Below are 16,981 nucleotides of genomic sequence, written 5' to 3' on the forward strand. Positions count from 1 at the left end.
GCAGCAGCATTCCAGCAGAGACTCAGGCAAGTAAGAGCACTGTGCTACTGAAACATGAACAAAAAAGCAGAGTGCCTCCGTCCATCGGAAATCTGGATCTTTAATCACAAAACACATCGGTCTCCATTACAGATTTTCACCTGCAATCTCAGAATATACATGCTACAACGCAAGTGTACAAATAATACGCTTTCTTTTGCCTGAGAGCAATGGATCCCGTGAACTGAATTTGCCACCCTTTGTCCAACTCCCATCATATGGATTTCAGTTTTTAAATTTACTAGGTCATCCCTCTAAAGACAGGGCAATTAAAAGGTAAAGGAAATTTTACATTTTTACAATTCTTATCTTCAGTATCAATAACAACTAAATTCTTGGTGCTGAAATATTAGCGGAGTACACAGTTGCTGCAGGCCACTGTGGGCACATGGCCTTCATTCTTGATAAGGGTCCAAACAAAAAGTTGAAGCTAACGAAGAGGGTACTTGGAAATAATTTGCAGTTTCAAGTGGGAATATAAAATAATGCAACAAAGACCTAAGTCAGTTATGTAAGGCAGTAAGGCTGATCTGTCAGTGACTTGCTGCAACTCAAAATTATTAAAGAATTTACAACTTTCAAGATTTTGCAAAAGTTGTAAGATATTCGACAAAAATAATTAAAAACCTCTCCTCTCCTTAAGATATTGTGGAAACATTTTCAACATTTCAATACATTTTAATTAGAACTACTCTGATTTTAGCTTCAGAGATTTTTGTTTCTCCTCTGCAAGTCTATTTTATTACATATATTAGTATAAAGAACAGCTGTTTTGTTAGAACACGAAATTTACCTGTGCTGCATAGACCTCATAATATCTTTATGAGATCACTTGGTTGCTGTGGAGATGATGATGATGTCAAACTGAGCATTTTGATTTAAAGTCAGGGACTAAGAAAAAAATAAAAATCCTAAAATTTATTTTCATGCAAGCATCTTTAGGAGAGAGAAAAGCAGAATGAAACTAAATCATTTTTATTTGCTGAGAAAAATTATTTCCATTTTATTTTCTCTGGGGACACTGCAATTACACTAGAACCTAAAAACAAAAGTTTAAGCAAACATGGAATGAAGCTTAAGATATTAGAGAAATTCCAGGACTACTGCTTCAATGTCTCATTAACCAAAAGTTCTTCTACTTTGCTGCTTAGACACTTTGGATTCAGTTAGACTCTGAATTTGGATTCACTCTGGACCATGATATAACCCAATGTATTTGGAGCAACATGCCTGCCATCCCACAGTTCGCTACTGATAGCGGCCAATAAAATAGCTCCCCTTTTTTTCATAAGCCACTTAGAGCATAATTCAGTTCAAAAAAAATCTTTTCTGACCGGTTGCTTCAGCCTTTTGAAATGCAAAGTTAATACTTTGCCTCATGAAAACTCTGGGTGATCAATCAGCAGCTAGAATTCACAGCTTTCACAAACTATTGCCCAGGACTGTGCCCAGACGGCTTTTGAATAGCTCCAAGGAAGGAGACCCCACAACCTCTCCGGGCAACCTGTGCCAGTGCTCAGTCACCCTCACGGGGGGGGGAAAAAAAAAAAAAAAAAAAAGGTTTACAATTCTTAATTTCTCAATGGTACACTGAGTAAGAAAACATTAAGAAAACATTAAGCACTACTTCATTTATATAGTATTGAGGTTGAATGCTCAGATACTTCAGCGTTATTAGGCTTTCTTCTAATTTTAAATATTTTGTTTCAGGTTATTCTTATAATCGAGATACTGAATCTACAGGTTACTTGTAATGAAACATTGAAAGCAAACTGCAAGATGCTACAGTCCTGCTCGTTTTCCTTCCTGTAAGATGAAAAGAGAATTCCAAAATTTTTGTAGTGCAATGTCACAATGCAGAAAAAAAACCTAAACCTACTGCCTCACAGCATTCAATCTTGACAGAAAAGATGCAAAGTAACTGACTTGGGCATGTGAACAGAGTGAAAGCAAATGCAGGAAGTTTGTTATTGCCATGTTTTTCTTCCTTTTGAACAGCATCAACATGGGACTAATTCATGATCTTTACAAAGTAGTTTCCAGTTAGACTGACACACAATGGCAAGCTGCATTAGACAGGTGAACTGACAGGGAGGAGGAAGGCTGACTTGATGTCAGTGACAAAAACTATTTTAATGGAAATGTGAAATTATTCAAAAATTTCTTCCCCTAAGCATGTGAAGATTTCTCTAGTCAGATTCAGATTGCACAATGGGCTGAAAACAGGAATCAGTCAGACACAGTATTTTTACATACCACTTTTTTTCTAATGGCTTTTCATACCTGGTGCCTTACTTAAAGGCTTCTACTGCCAAAGATCTGTTAAATAAGTGATGTTCATCAAGCAGTAGTTGTCAAACATGATAAACAACTACAATAACAAAATACGTGACCAAGAGGTCTTAGCAGCTGAGGAGGCAGGGAAGAGGAAAAATAGGTCATACTTCCAAGGCAGAGTAAGATGATGATAACAAATGATCTGTTGTTTACTAACACAAATTTTCAGATATCTTTTCTTCTCTCCCAAAATTAGACCTATGTATCAGGTCTTGCAATGGACGGATGTGACAGGAAAGTCACCTAATAAAGGAGAGAGAATGTTTGACAGACATGGCAGAACATAACCTTTTACTTAACTGCTTCAAGGAGGGAGCCTCTCCTCTGTTACTGATACAGGACAATATCCTGGTCTCTCTCCCACTCTCTAATATCATACACCAAACCACAGACCCAACGGAGAAGCTGTAGTGGGCACTTGGCGTAAAATAGCTATAGAAAGACTGCAGAACAACACCTCAAATAAGCAAGGGTAGGAAGACACGTAAATGTCTCTCAGTGCAGGAGGCCTGAGAGGTCTGTTTAGAGCTCTGTTACATATATATACGTATATACATATATTTATATACATACTATGGACTGGAGGCTTGTGCTCAAGTGCATGGCAGTATGCACGTATATGTATTACAAAGAGGTAGCATCTTTTGGGTCATGATCCTGCTGATGGACATCAACGTTTTGGAGATGATATCTGTGTTTTGATTATATCAAATTTGTCATGTTTTGCTGAAAGATATAGTCAGATGCAGCTCAATCCACTCCAACACTGATTAAGTTTGCTTAATTTATTCCTCACAAAAACTATTCTACTTTGCTACTTTGGTTACCAAGATGTAACCAAACGGGCATATTTGCTCATTTCTCACAATTAAATGTCCACTGACTGAGGCAAAAAGAAGCCTGATAAGTTTTATTGGTTGAGAGAGCTCAGGGAAATTGGGATAAGAAACAACCACCTAACTATGAAGACAGTTTCAATTTCTTCCTCCTACTGCCTGCGTAGTTGGCATGTGGCTGAGGATCACCCTTGTGAAAGCACCCATCAACTAAGTGCACTTTTAGGCAGTATGCAGAAAGGAAGAAAGTAGAAAAGTGTGTGCCATTCTAAGACCGTGTCATATTCTCAGCTTTGCAGACTTTTTTCCATGTACACAATGGCAGAAAGAAAAACGAAGAACAGAATGTGCTAGTCCTTCTCTCCCTGTCACCTTGCAAGGCCAGCACAAAAAAAAAATAAAAATAAAAAGGGAAATGATTCCAGCCTGTCAAGGAACCTTCTTCAAACCTTCTGTCTCCTAATTCATTTAGACTTATCTTCTCAGATGGAGATGAAGCTCAGCTCCAGCACAGAATATTTTAAATTCTTCAGTGAATAAAGATCAGTCAGGTACCGAAATATTTGTAAAGACAAAAATTGAAATGTGCATACAGTTGGAAAAATCAGTGGTCAAAGGTACTCTACATAACAATTGAAAATCCAGCTAACCAGTTCCAGTTATGTAGGAAGTGCAAACAAGATCACAGTATCATAAATGAAGAGAGAGAGAAAGAATAAACTGCGTACTCAGGAAAAACACAAATGGAATAAAAGTACATAAAATCACTGTTCTCAGCCTTTTCCAAAGTTTCTAATCTAAGAAAAAATGTGTTCACCTATGTCAGAAAACTTAATTCAGGCTTCAGTCCCCTACGCTTCTCTCCCTGTGCAGTATCACAATTACTCAAAAATTTCATCTTTAAAATGCTAGCTCAAGGAGACAAACTCTCTAGCCAAGATCCAGAACAATAATTACACAGAGGCATCTGAAGAAGGAGAAAAAGAAACAAAGTTGAATTTAATTTACAAGACCGACTAGTAACTACGGTCACCTAGGCACACAGCAACTTCTTCCAGATTCTAGGCGTGGAATTAAGGTTCCTCTTTGCAATCCTTCAATTGCCTTCATTAACAATACCAAAAATCATAGTTGTAAAAAGCACATATATTACTTTTAGGGTTGTAACAGCAGAACTCTATAATTGTGAAAATAGCCTTTTAAAGCCTATGCTCCTTGGAATTTTTATATTTATGAGAATTTTTAAACTAGATTTTAAGAGTTTGAGGGAATATTATCTTCACACATGGGACTGAATTGCAGTGAGACCTGAAGATTGGAAAAAAATTGAAGACTACATGCTAATACCCTTCAAGTAAAACTATTTTCTTAACTTGTTTTTTTTGGAATAGAAGACATGTAAGCAAGTTCTAACTGTATAATTTGCGGGCTAATTTTAATATAACCTCTTGACAGTTCCATAGGTAACTACAATTCTGAGATTATCACTGCTGGTTTACCACAACTTAGACCTTAGCAGGTCAGTTTAATTCTACGTTCTGGTAGCTTTTAGAAAATAAGGTATGCTGGTCAAAAAGCATTTAATGTGTTTCTAAAAGGTCAGTTTCTACAAGACTGTTCTTCAGTTTATACTATGCCATTAACCACTTGCCTCCCTGATCAGTCTGTTTTGCTGTCAGACATTCCTGTCTCATCTAATATTTAGGCCATAGTTGTTGGAGCAAGAACAGTATATACTTCACCTGCTTTCTGTGAAGGCCTGCACTTCACAAAAAAGGTGATCCTACATGTTGGAATAAAGAAAGTCTCCCCACATCATAGCAACTTTAATTAGTCTAGTAGTATGCAACATGCTGCAGCATTAACATTTCTTTTTCATATTACTTAGTTTTAACTAAAAAGAAGTAGTAATAATAAAAACAGCATTAAAATGTGCAAGAAGTCTTCTAACCCGTGACAAAGATGGTTTGCAGAGCAAGAAGTAACAGTTTCAAAAGTGGTTATCTGTCCTATTCATCACAATCAGAGCCATCTAAAATACTAAGAATTCTAAAAACATTAACTTGAAACACTGAAGACACAAGACTGGGGCACATATGAAAATCTGCAACGTTACTGAAAATAGAAGGCTTTTCAAACACTACTTGACTGCGAGTCTGGGTGATAACTGAAGTTGTTGCCTCACCTTCTCAGCTTCCATGGGAAAAATTTTTGGGGTAGCTATGCTCTACCTAAAAGTAGATGAAGCTCTATGAGACGGCAAGCCCCAGCTCCTCCAAAAAGCTTGCATTTAAATTCAGTAAATGCAGCTGATGGTGCTTCAGAAGGAACACAAACTGTCAGGCATAAGGAAGGCCACTGTGGGGACAAAAATAACTATCCCACAGTCAGCAGACGTGGAGAATAAAGAGAACATGTTACTTAGGAACAGAACCATATTTCAGAATAACTAAAGCAATCATAAGTTGCAGTTGCACTAGCTGTTACAGTGAGAATTCAGACTGGATAAGTTTTCCATATATGGTATCTATGCTAAAAGGAAAAAAAAAAAACCAACAACAACAAAATCTGGAGATCTAAAAACTAACAAAACCAGAAAACAAAATCCATGGTGTCATCTCATTCTTTCCTCCAGGCTCATGTTTCGTTAACTATCTGTACAAGACTGAGTAATGCTCTAATCTGCTTTTTCACAGACCTCCAACAAAGACACTGATAGTAGTAGCAATGTCTTTACATATCAGTTGGTATGAGTAGAAATGGCTTATACTGCCAACCAAATAGCTTAGAGACCTAAACACCATAAGCAGAGCTGCAACTCCCATACACACTTCCAGGTGCACGTTTCCAGATGGAGAGAGCTTCCCTTCAGCTCTGGTCCAAAGTCTTTGAAACTGGGTCTCCTCCTGCTGAAGGTGTGAACAAGCACCAATATTATTTATGCTGTCATGGGCTAACAGGGAACCAGATGGAGGTGACATGGAGGTCACAGTCATAAAGGCAACAGTAATCTAAAACCCAAACGCACGAAATCTCTGTGCAGCTACGTTTTCAGTTTTGACCTTTATACTTTTAATGCATATGATTCAGAAAATGTAGTGCCCATCAATCCAAACGTGTATCAATGGTTCAAAAATTATCAAGCTAAGGAAAAAAAATCCAAAGATTTCTGTATCACATACAAGGTTCCCTTTACTCTCCCGTATTTCTAAAGCCACCAAAAGAAGGAAAAAAGCTTCGGAGCGCTAGAATTTCTCCAGCTGCCTGAACCTACGGATTAAAGCTGCAATCTTCTCTGTATTCCCTCTGTTTTGAGCTAAAATTCATTAGCACTGTTAGGAAAGTTTTTCGGGAATTGCTACAGTGGGTAATCAACATAAATGTAACCACAAGCTTCCTTAAAACAAAAGGCTGTTATTCCTTCTATAGCAAAGTCAGTTCATATTTGAACCCATAAATATGCCAATTGCAGGCACATCTTAAACAAACAATTAAACCATTTGCGAGGGCAGTCTAATTTTTTGTTTCCACTTCTACAGAAAACTCATGTCAAAGTTTTCCTCTCATACATGCTCTTATCAGTGAAGTTACTGGATTGCATAGAGGGAAAAAAAGGACAAAACATTCCCAAAGAACTTAGCATAAAAATTTAAGAGGAAAAGGGTAACAAATGTTTATTGACAAATAAACAAATGTTTCTACTCCATTTTTTATCTCTTCAAAAGTTTTAGTCTGATTGCCCACCAGCATTTAAAAAAAAAAAACAGTAAATATATCAGTTGACCAATTAGTTCTATAACAATCTTGCAATTTTGTCTTTGTTACTTTCCCTGGGCTACATTCTTGCACCTTACTCCTTAAGTTAAGGGGAAAAAACCCTGGCACTTGCATGGCTATCCCACCACAGGCCAAGCATGAAGGGCCATCAACAAATGAACAGCCAGATCCTCAGGAAACAGAATAGCTCTGATTTCAGTAAAAACAATTCTTTCCACTTTCTTTGCTGAGTAGTGGAAAATGCAAAATTATATCTAAATGCAAAGCAGTAAATAGACCTATGGTTGTCATACAAAACACGACACTTCACAGGATTCTAGCTTAAGGTATTGTTACGTTCAGTGTTAAAGTAGAGTATGCCATTACACCAACCACACAACTCTCTGCTATTTTGCTGTGAACCATATTAAGGAATTAATCTGGCTTAAAGTAAACAAACAAAAATTCTTTTGTTTTTCTTTTAAAGAAGCTGGGCTATTTTTTACTATGTCAGATACCCAATTCAATTCACCTAGGCAGCATTACATTACCCTGATATTGCTGCTGGGTATTCAGTAATGTCCAAGTTGAACCACGGACTCACGGTTACCCACTGGCTTTTAAAAAAAAGCGACCTCAAGGTTCAGGAGACAAACAGGTAACTTCTCCGAGTCAACAGGCACTTCTTGCCTAATTGAACAGCTGCAGTGAGTTAGGTCCCGCCATCAGAGCGGAGAGAAAAATCAGTCCAGGAAGGCAAAACAGTCAAAACAACCAGTTTCAGGGCTTTGGTCCTGTACAGCCTAGCAGTCCAAAAAAAAAAAAAAAGTGACAAATAAATCTCCCAAAACTAAGAAAGCAGTGATGAAACTAACAAGGCTTAATAGTTATTTTAAAAAGGTTTGGTTGTCTGGGTAGAAGTCACTGCTGTCTCTGCAAATAAAATGTTTGTTTGTATATTTGTAAAACCCACTCTGCACAGCCTCTGAGGGGTCAGATCCATTCGCACGCTTCAGTACCCCAGCTGGAGAGCATGATGCAAAAAATAACCTAGCAAATCTACTAGCAAAAATGCACATGCAATTTCAGTTTTGTAGGATTACAAAAGTTCCACAGATATGCACATCTAGAAGCACCCCAGCCTTGACTGAGCGCCTACAGGCATTTCAAATACACAAACCATGCATCCCCACCCCAGTCCAGTAAGCATGCACAGAACACATGTAATATACATTGGCAGAACTGTATTAAGCATGAAGCACAGCAGCCCTCCAAAACCACGGCAAGTGGAAGTAGCACTCATGCAAAATGCATAAACATTGCTGGCAGCAGAGAATCTAAGTTTCCTCCTCCCAGTTGAGTGCACTAACTGCTAGCAACAAAATTAGGTTCTTGCTTGCTCTCCTGTTCCCTTGATTCTGGTGTTAAAACCCTGCCTGAAATCGAGATGCGAGGCTTCCAGTTTGAAGATTTTCCTGAGATACAGAAATTTGACCCATTTGTTGTGCAAGCTGCTGAATAAAATTTTTACTACTTGAGTAAGAACAAACAAGCTACTATAGACAAGGAGGGCATCTCTACCATTATCACCTTTCTTCTTCTCCACCATCTTTTAAGGAAAACAGCACAGAAAATCAACGCATGGAGCCAAAGAGGCAAAGGATTCTCAGATTCTGCATTCATACAAGATGGGATCGGTAAGATCAGGAAATAGGCAGGGTCTCCTACATCCCTAGCTTTTTATTTCCCACTGGATGACTTAGAAGCTCTCTACTCAGCCTGCTGGTTGTTATGACAGCTGGACGACTCTCATAGGTTTCCTAATTCTACTTCCAAAGCCAAATGGCCAAAAGCTAGGAATGGAGATGCTGATCTTTGCCATGCCTGAAATACCTCTGTTGTTCTGAGCTTAAATTCAAGGCTCTGATTTTCATATGGCTCAAAAGTAAGTCAGTGAGTAAGGCAGAGCTTCGGAGAGACCCCAAGAGTGAGCTTACGGGTCAGCACAGAAATGGTTCTCGCAGGCTGCCCAGACACGTGAGACATCAGAAGTATATGAATCCAGTATGTCAGGTGAAGTACAGAAGCCCCACAAGTACCAACAAGAAGAATTTGATCAAGCTTATGACAAGTTCTATGTCTTCTGCTCCTTCTCTAAACGTATGTAGTTTGGTATGCATGTACGCACTTCCTCATTCTCTCTCAACTGTTTCTTTTTTTTCCTCTTTAGAGGAAAAGAAAAATGCCAACAACCCACTCCTTATGAGTAATTTCATCCTTTAACACAGTGGGTTTTGTGCAGGCCAAGTAACATTTTTGGTAAAGAATATAATTGCAATTGCACGTTTCTAAGGTATTGTAAATAGCATGAAATTATTTTAAAATGTTATGAAAAAATGCATTTGCAGTGCTCCTTTAAGTGTTTTAACAAAGCTTCAGTTTAAATTGCTTTATTCCAAAGCAATCCAAGATAGAGTACTTTCATAAGAACATCTTTATCTCCCTACAAACGACTGAGACATACAGATACTTTTCAGAAAGAGAACGCATCAGAACATATGCAACCTTACTTTTTACTTGCTACGGGTATCTATCAGCATCAGCTGCTATCTCTGAAGACTGTTGTAGCTGAAGCAAAACAGCATTATTACCAGAGTTACGATAGTGCCCAGGGGCCTTTTACAAGTTTAAGTTTGGTGCCATAAAAATATACAGGCTCTATTCAGCGCTGTCGAGCCATTCTATAGCCAAAGCAGCAGCAATTCCGCGGATTAAAAGCAAAAATGAAGCTAAAACTAAGCAGCACATTCATGCCATCTTCCAGGAAATACAGTATCACATACCTCCTTGTCATGCTCCTTGGACAACATAGACAAATAAAATAGATATTGGCCTAAACAAGCTGGTCAGAAGACACATTCTTATCATTCAGGGATGTAAGCTTGTCTACGTTACAGGGTCAGGAAGAACGCCTTTAACGTATCGTTTAAGCACACTTAAAAGAGCTTCTCTAACTTCCTGAGACACAAAGCTGCATAGAAAGAAGAGTTTGTTTCCTGAGGTGATAGCATCTAAACACTTTTCAACAGATAGCACAATGGAAGAGTTGCACGTGATGATGTAAACATAACTGTAGATTCCAGTAACATTTTCCCAGAGCTACGCAGGAAGTGAGGTTACACTTTCATTGCTCTTAAAGGGATACCATAATGGAAAAGAGTGAGTTTCAAAAACTTGTTAAAACCACTTTCAGTTACAACACGTAATCCCACTGGTGCCTAACATACTGAAGATGTAAATCCACCAATCAGCCCCTTTCACCATCTCGCCTTGCCCCCAATCTTACTCTGAAAAAGAAAGGAAAAAAATAGTAGCAAGAAGAAATAACTAAACTAAAGAAGAGAGAGAATCCCACGTAATAAAAACTCATTTTCAGAAGCACCCATAGCATTCACTGCAAAACAGAGCTCTATCAACTTTTTCCATGAGAGTCACTCAGCGAGCGGCTTCACTGGGATTTTTCTTGCCCGTGGGCCTCATAACTCACCGTACACCCTGTAGGATTAGGTCTCAAGCAGTCCTCAGAAGGGTAAATGTCATGAGCAAAGAATTGCACCGTAAAAGAAATCAAATGAAACCAAACATGTAACAATGGTGGCAGGGGGAGGGAGGGGGAATAAATCCTTTGTTTCAGTCATTGTCATCTTACATACTGCTTTGTACTTAGAAAAGGTATGAAGTTATCAGCACTGCAATATAAATTCAGTGTCTCTCTATCAGACTACTTCTGGTCTCTTAGAAAGTCAAGATGCAATAAAAAGTAGTAAACATCACAAAAAAAAAAAGATGCTTTTTCTGAAGGGGAAAGTGGGAAAAGAATTTCATGATATAGCAAGCATTTTAGAATTTACAGGCTTATGCCCAGCTCCAAAATGTAACTACACACCAGTGAGCGCCTCCAGGCCTGTACACACTGGCAGTGGGAAATTCCATTTGGATCTTACACAGCGCTCTCATATCCAAAAAAAACGATCATAATGTCATCAAGTATCAGGACACTATTCAGTCATGCTTCAGGGGAACAGAGTTCTTCTCTGCTTACTCACCATCTTCCTTTCCCCAGCAATTGCACTGGTCTGGGTGGGTGGCTGAAGTCTGTCCATAAGGGACTCCACTCCCTTCGCAGACACAGCTGCGCATCATGAGGCTAGGACCCCTCACCTGCTCCCTTCTGAGGGCCCACTGACATCACATGCAATGCAATTCTTCTCTACCATTTTGCTCGAGAAAGGGAAGAATGGCATTACCTAGAGCAAGAAGGCCAAATTCAGTCTGTCCCAGACACATCCCACCCTATTGCTAGCACAGGGGAGAGGAGCACAGGAGAAGGAGCAGGGTAAAGAAACACAGTGAAGCCGGATGATGCAGAGAAGAAACACGTGATGGCAAAATAAGCAATATAGCATGGTATCATCAGCATCCAGTAGTTTCAGCATTGTTTGGTATCGTGCTCATTTAGAATCACATCGCCATGCTTTTTATATTTCAACCACTGATCATTCAGAGTCCCACGAATTCACATGGCCCAGTGGAGGTACTGGATCATTTCCACACACAAGAAGGCCTACAGAGCCAGGGCCGTAGATGTCAATCCCAGCCAGAACTCAATGATTTCACTCAAGGTGATACATCTTGCAGGACACCGAGGTGTGCGGTGAAAAACATCTGACTATATTAACATCACACATACAACGAACTTGTGATGGGTGCTAAACATTTGTGATATCACAAGATTTAGAGCCTTTAATGGTAGACACGGTGGTAACAGGAAACAATATATAACCTCACTGACACAGCTCATAGTAAACAGTTCTAAAAAAAAAAAAAACTACAAGCGGACAGAGAATAGAAAGTTAAATATATCGAAATTGCATACCAAACTTTCTTTCCCTTGCATCAGAAGCATCCCAAATATTGTCAGAAAAATAAATCTATTATCAGGCAGCAACATAATCTGTTTGTGTTAACTTATTATTGATCTGTTTTTTGACAGCCAGACAGTTGTCCTTCAAAAGATTTATGCGTGTGCTTAAAATTAAGCAGGCAAGTAGTCTCACTAAATCCTGACATAAGGTTCATGCCTTCACTTGAGCAGAGCTAATTTTTTTTTTTTTAAGGCAAGTGATATTTTTGTTACAACACTTTGCTCACAAAACAATATATTTTACATAAGTAACACATAAATTTTAGGCAACAGAGGCAAGCAGTGTGTGCCCAATATATAAAAGTTCACACATGCACGAAAAAACAATTATAATGTGAAAAGAGAGAGAATTACCACGGCACTTAAAGATCTTATCCTACACCGGTACTATGTGGTTCAATACAAGCACTGAAATGTATCCACATGCTATCCATAGCAGAGCTGAGGTTTAACGGGTACAAGTACTTCCATGTTAAACTCACAGTTTTCGTACAGTTTGTAAGCTTTAACTTCTCTACTGAAATTATTCATGTTTGGAATTTGCTTAAATGCAATTTTTAAATGTTTTGAATGCAGTTTAATGGCTATGAAGTATAAAGTAAGAAAATATATATATTACATATACTTTCTCCCATCATAAATATCAGTTTCTGATTGACCTTCTGCTGAACAAAAAAGCAGCAAAAAAAGCAGACAAAGTTAAAATTTGGTATGGAAAGAAGTCTCATTGAGAAGTATCTTGGAAGTTCTCACTGAAAATAAGTTTCTATTTTACCAAGCAATAAGACTTTAAAAAGAAAGCAAGTCACTTTGCACATGCATGATACAACCAGCACTGTGTAGCGATATCTGGACCAAGGGTAGGTTACGCTCACAGAACAGTCAGTTAATGTAGCTGCAAAATACACACTGGATGAAGGGGGGGAGGGGAGACATTAACTACGTTATATAACTTTTTTCTCTAGAAGTATCTGGCTAAAAGGTAGACAACAAATCTATGCTTGCATTGTTAAACACTCAAAAATGAAGAAATAAAGCAAGAGGCAATACTGGCAATACGTGCAACCTTATTATTGCCCTGTACATGTATTGCCCTCAAGACTTTGCATAAAACACAGCCCACTTTCTGCACGATTCAGAGACTGAAGTACTTATGACAACAATTTAGCTACCAATGGGATAAACGTCTACTGGAACATCTCATCGGTATTTCTTTGCTGGAAGTTTGTGCATATATAATTTACAATGCAATGCATTGTAATTCTGCATAGATGCAGAAAAGACACTGATGTAGACTATAAGGTATTTAAAATGCTGTGTAAACCAACAAATAATGATGAAAATTAAATGACAGTGCAATCCAGATTGAAGATTCCACGCATAAAAGCTTTGCCCATTTCTTGATACCTGAGTGCTTAACTACGCAGCTTTAACAGTATCTCATTCTTTTTTTCTTTTTTTCATAGACTGAATTCCCAGAGTCTGCTTAAAATGTCAACACCTGAAATCTTGCAAGTGAAGAATAATTGCATTCAAGTCCAAAGATTCATAGGCCTAAAAGGGTACAATTAAAACATTAAGGGAAGCGGTCATGCAGGATGCTGGCAAGGAAAAGGTACTGAAGGAATTTTAGAAAAAAATCATTCAACTCACCAGTCCATTGTTTGGCTGAGGTGAAAAAGGCAAACATTACTGAGATGCATCAGTGAGGAAGTTAGAACACAAATCAAGGCCCATGCCTGCAAGCACATGTGAATAACTTAAGGCCCAGAAGGTATTTGTGTGGCAAAGTTATTCATATGTGTGCTTGCAGAACCTGAGCTCAGATCTTACCGTTAGAGAACAAAAACGCTGCTTATATTTTGCCACTGACTTCAATAAAAATAGAAATTCATCTGTGCTTAACAGCAACTATTTCACCTCAGAAAGATAAAAACCCTTCAAGTCTCACAAGGTAACTTAATAATTAATCCATTTTAGCTGCTCCCAGTTCTACTTTTTTTTGTTGTTGTTAAAATAGGTCTCTGAAATACGTTTCTTTTCAAGGTCCTTTAAAGGTCCATCCTTTTTTTAAAAAGGTCTCTGAAAACACATTCAATACCGCAACTAGAAGTTATCCTCAGAAGCTACCTGAGGGCAGTAAACCCTCAGTAGGGCACAGTACAAAGTACCGTATCGCAGTCTTGCAACGCACTGAGGATGTTCATGACACTAGTGACAAACCATTATCTTTTTGTATTAGGTATCTCTCTGCCAAACTTGAAGCGACCTGAAATGTACTACATCAAACTAAGTTTCTCCTTAAGTGTCAAGTCTTTTCCACAGCCGACTTTCCAACATATTCTTTTAAAGAATTTGATGATTGGAACCCTATAATAAACCAAACTAAAAGAAAAAGGACACCATGCAAATGTGTAGCATGGAGCAGGGGTACTTACCTGGTTAGACAACTACACATATGTAACAACATATACAATAGTTTTTAAATTACTTGAGTGGTATGTATCCAAAATGGATTCTGGATTAAGAATTATTGCCTAGGAGATGAAAGACAAGTAGGGGGATCTTAAAGTCAGCAAATGGATGACTTCCAAAACAGCGGAGTTTGATGAGACGTAACGGATCTGCTGCACACACTGACCAGTTGAACAAAACAAAGAGCTAAAAAAAGGACAGTTAAGATTTAAAAAAAAAAAAAAAAAAGATTTAGGGATGACTGTTTCAAATATACTAGCAAAGAGGAAGCATATACTGTTGCATCCACAAAGCAGTATGCATTTTAGATAACCTAAGTTCTTGGTGATAAAGATGTTGACAGGAGCAGCTCTGTCATGGACTTGACTGAAATAAAGTGCAGAACTCCAGCCAGACTTTTTGAGGGTATAAGCGCTTGTTTCATGCTGTTTGGGGATGCTTTATTTTCTCATGTTTCCTCAATGAAGTTTCATCACCGACTTCAACAAAAGCAGGACTAGGGCCAATTTTTTGTTTAAAGTTTCGATATTCAAAAATGGCTTTTTTGGCCTTATAATATTTATTCCGTTATCCCTTCCTACGAAAAAATAAAACAAAATAAAATAAAAAGCCATTGCCATAGAGGAGAAAGCCTAGTAAGTTTTGAAACACCAATACCATACATAAGTTTTTCTGCCATTAGCGATGGAATGTCCTATCTTTTATATGGCCTAAATCCAGCTGTTGGGTTCCCCCCCCCACCCCGGGGTGAAAACTGATAAAGTGTTTCGATTCACTTTTTCTTGTGAAAACAAGGTCTGACAACCAGGTACCAATCTGACAAATGAGAACAGAGCAGTGAAACCAGGGGGAAATCATAATCAGAAGTGAAAACAGGAGGTGTCTTTAACGACTATGAAGAGAAAAGGCAAAAAAAAAAAAAAAAAAGAAAGAAAGAAAGAAGAAGATGATGACTATCACGCTAGGGCCTGACAGCTCCTGCAGGACCAGCCTTAGTGCCCATGGCTGAGCGCGCCTCCTCCTTAGACAGCTCTGGGCATGCCAAGCTGCTGACCTGCCAGCTCCTGACCTCTGTGCCAAAGACTCTGTGCATGTTCTCTTAAAAAATAATATGTATAGTAGATATATGCATGGGGGGGGGGGGGTAGCTGCAGGGCCAGCTCGGCCTAACGGCGGCCGGCGGAGCGGTGCCGGGGGACGGCCGGGCCCTGCGGGGAGGCCGAGCCCTGCCCGCCCGCCCGCCCCGCTGCGCCGCCGGCCGCCGCGGCCCAGCCGCCGCCGCCGCGCCGTGCCCGGCACCCGGCGCCCGCCGAGCCGGCCGCAGGCCCGCGCCCTCAGGGCTCGCCCGGGGCAGCCCAGCCGCCGCCGCCGCGCAGCCTCCGCACCCCGCAGCCGGCACCTCGCGCCGCCGCAGGCCGGGACGGGCCGGGCCGGACCGAGCCGAGCCGAGCCGAGCCGGGCGGTCGCGGCGCTGCCAGCCGGCTGGGCCACGGCGGCCGCGCAACCCCCGCGCCGCCGGCCCTGCTCCTGCTCCGGCGCCGGCGGAGAGGGGCCGCGAGGAGGAGGCGCCACCGCCTCCCGCCGCCAAGGACAGGCCCGAGGTCAAGCCCGGCGGCCTCCCGCCTCCCGCCGCGGCCCCTCTCCCCGCCGCCGCCAACGGCCGCGCTGGCGCCCGCCGAGGGCCCGCTGCCCGCTGCCCGCTGCCCGCGCCGCCGCCGCCGCCACAGCCGCGCGCCGGCTGCCCGCCCGCCCGCTGCCGGCTGCGACTTACCTTGGCAGCCATGCTGTGCCCGGCGCAGCCACCCCCTTCCCTTCCCTCCCGACCGCGGCAGGCAGCTTCTCCGCCTGCGCACCAGCCCGCCAGCGCCGGCCGTCACCGCTCTCCCAGGCATGGACGGGGCGCACGGCGCCGCCAGCCCATTGGCTGCCCGCCGCCCCGGGCCCGGCTGCGGCCCGCGTGATCGCCCGCCCGGCCCGGCCCGGCCCGCGGGGCTCGGCCCGGCCCGGCCCGCCCGCCCGGGCCCGCGGGGGGCTGGCGGGGCGGCGGGGGGGGCGCGCCTGGCGCCTGCCACAGGGCCCCGCGGGCGTTTGGGGACGGGGGCTGCCCCTTCTCCCCCCACCCCCCTCACACAGATGTTGTTGGTGCACTGCCCGGTACTACGCAACCTCGTTTTGGGTCGAACTTATCCTGTTTTTCCTCAGTTTCCGCGGATGCCCTAACGAGTGTCAGGTTCGCCTCCGAGTGACGCTGGCCTCTCTGTGGCTGCCGAGCAGTGGTGAAGCCCTCACAGCGGCCGGGGGGAGCCTTCTCTAGCCACATGGGCAGTTCCTGCCCATGACATAACTTTAGCCTCATGTTTGGGGAGAAAAGATAGCGGGACAAATCGCCGACGGATGCTGTATAGTCTCACAGCAGCGTTGCAGCCGCGTCAGTGTTACTGCTCCAGGTAAATCCCGCTCTTGTGTCCGCAGCTGCTTTTGGCCTGCGAGTCAGGCTGCTATTCAAAGTACCTGTGTCAAGGGCGAAAGTCACATTTAATCCAGGCCTTGTATC

General features: G+C 41.6%; 1 protein-coding gene across 12 annotated transcripts in view; it reads right to left on the reverse strand.

Annotated features, from left to right (window-relative positions):
* The window catches only part of SLC25A13 (solute carrier family 25 member 13), a 104,816-nt gene extending 88,047 nt beyond the window's left edge, over window positions 1–16,769 (reverse strand). Inside the window, exons 1-2 of one of the 12 annotated variants that reach the window (XM_068934901.1) lie at window positions 16,199–16,365; window positions 13,606–13,691 (exon numbers count right to left, since the gene is read on the reverse strand). Coding sequence is in view for 3 of the 12 variants with exons in the window: in XM_068934898.1 (XP_068790999.1) it covers window positions 13,606–13,620; window positions 16,199–16,210 (27 nt within the window). In the remaining 9 variants the exon portion in view is untranslated. Of the gene's footprint in view, window positions 1–9,811; window positions 9,912–13,605; window positions 13,712–13,785; window positions 13,871–16,198; window positions 16,410–16,593 lie in introns of those variants that run through there. The other 11 variants (XM_068934904.1, XM_068934898.1, XM_068934905.1 and 8 more) reach the window with 11 other exon arrangements.
* Window positions 16,770–16,981: the final 212 nt, after the last annotated feature.

Source organism: Struthio camelus, chromosome 2, assembly GCF_040807025.1.
Source record: "Struthio camelus isolate bStrCam1 chromosome 2, bStrCam1.hap1, whole genome shotgun sequence".
In the NCBI taxonomy this organism is placed as follows: Eukaryota; Metazoa; Chordata; class Aves; order Struthioniformes; family Struthionidae; genus Struthio; species Struthio camelus.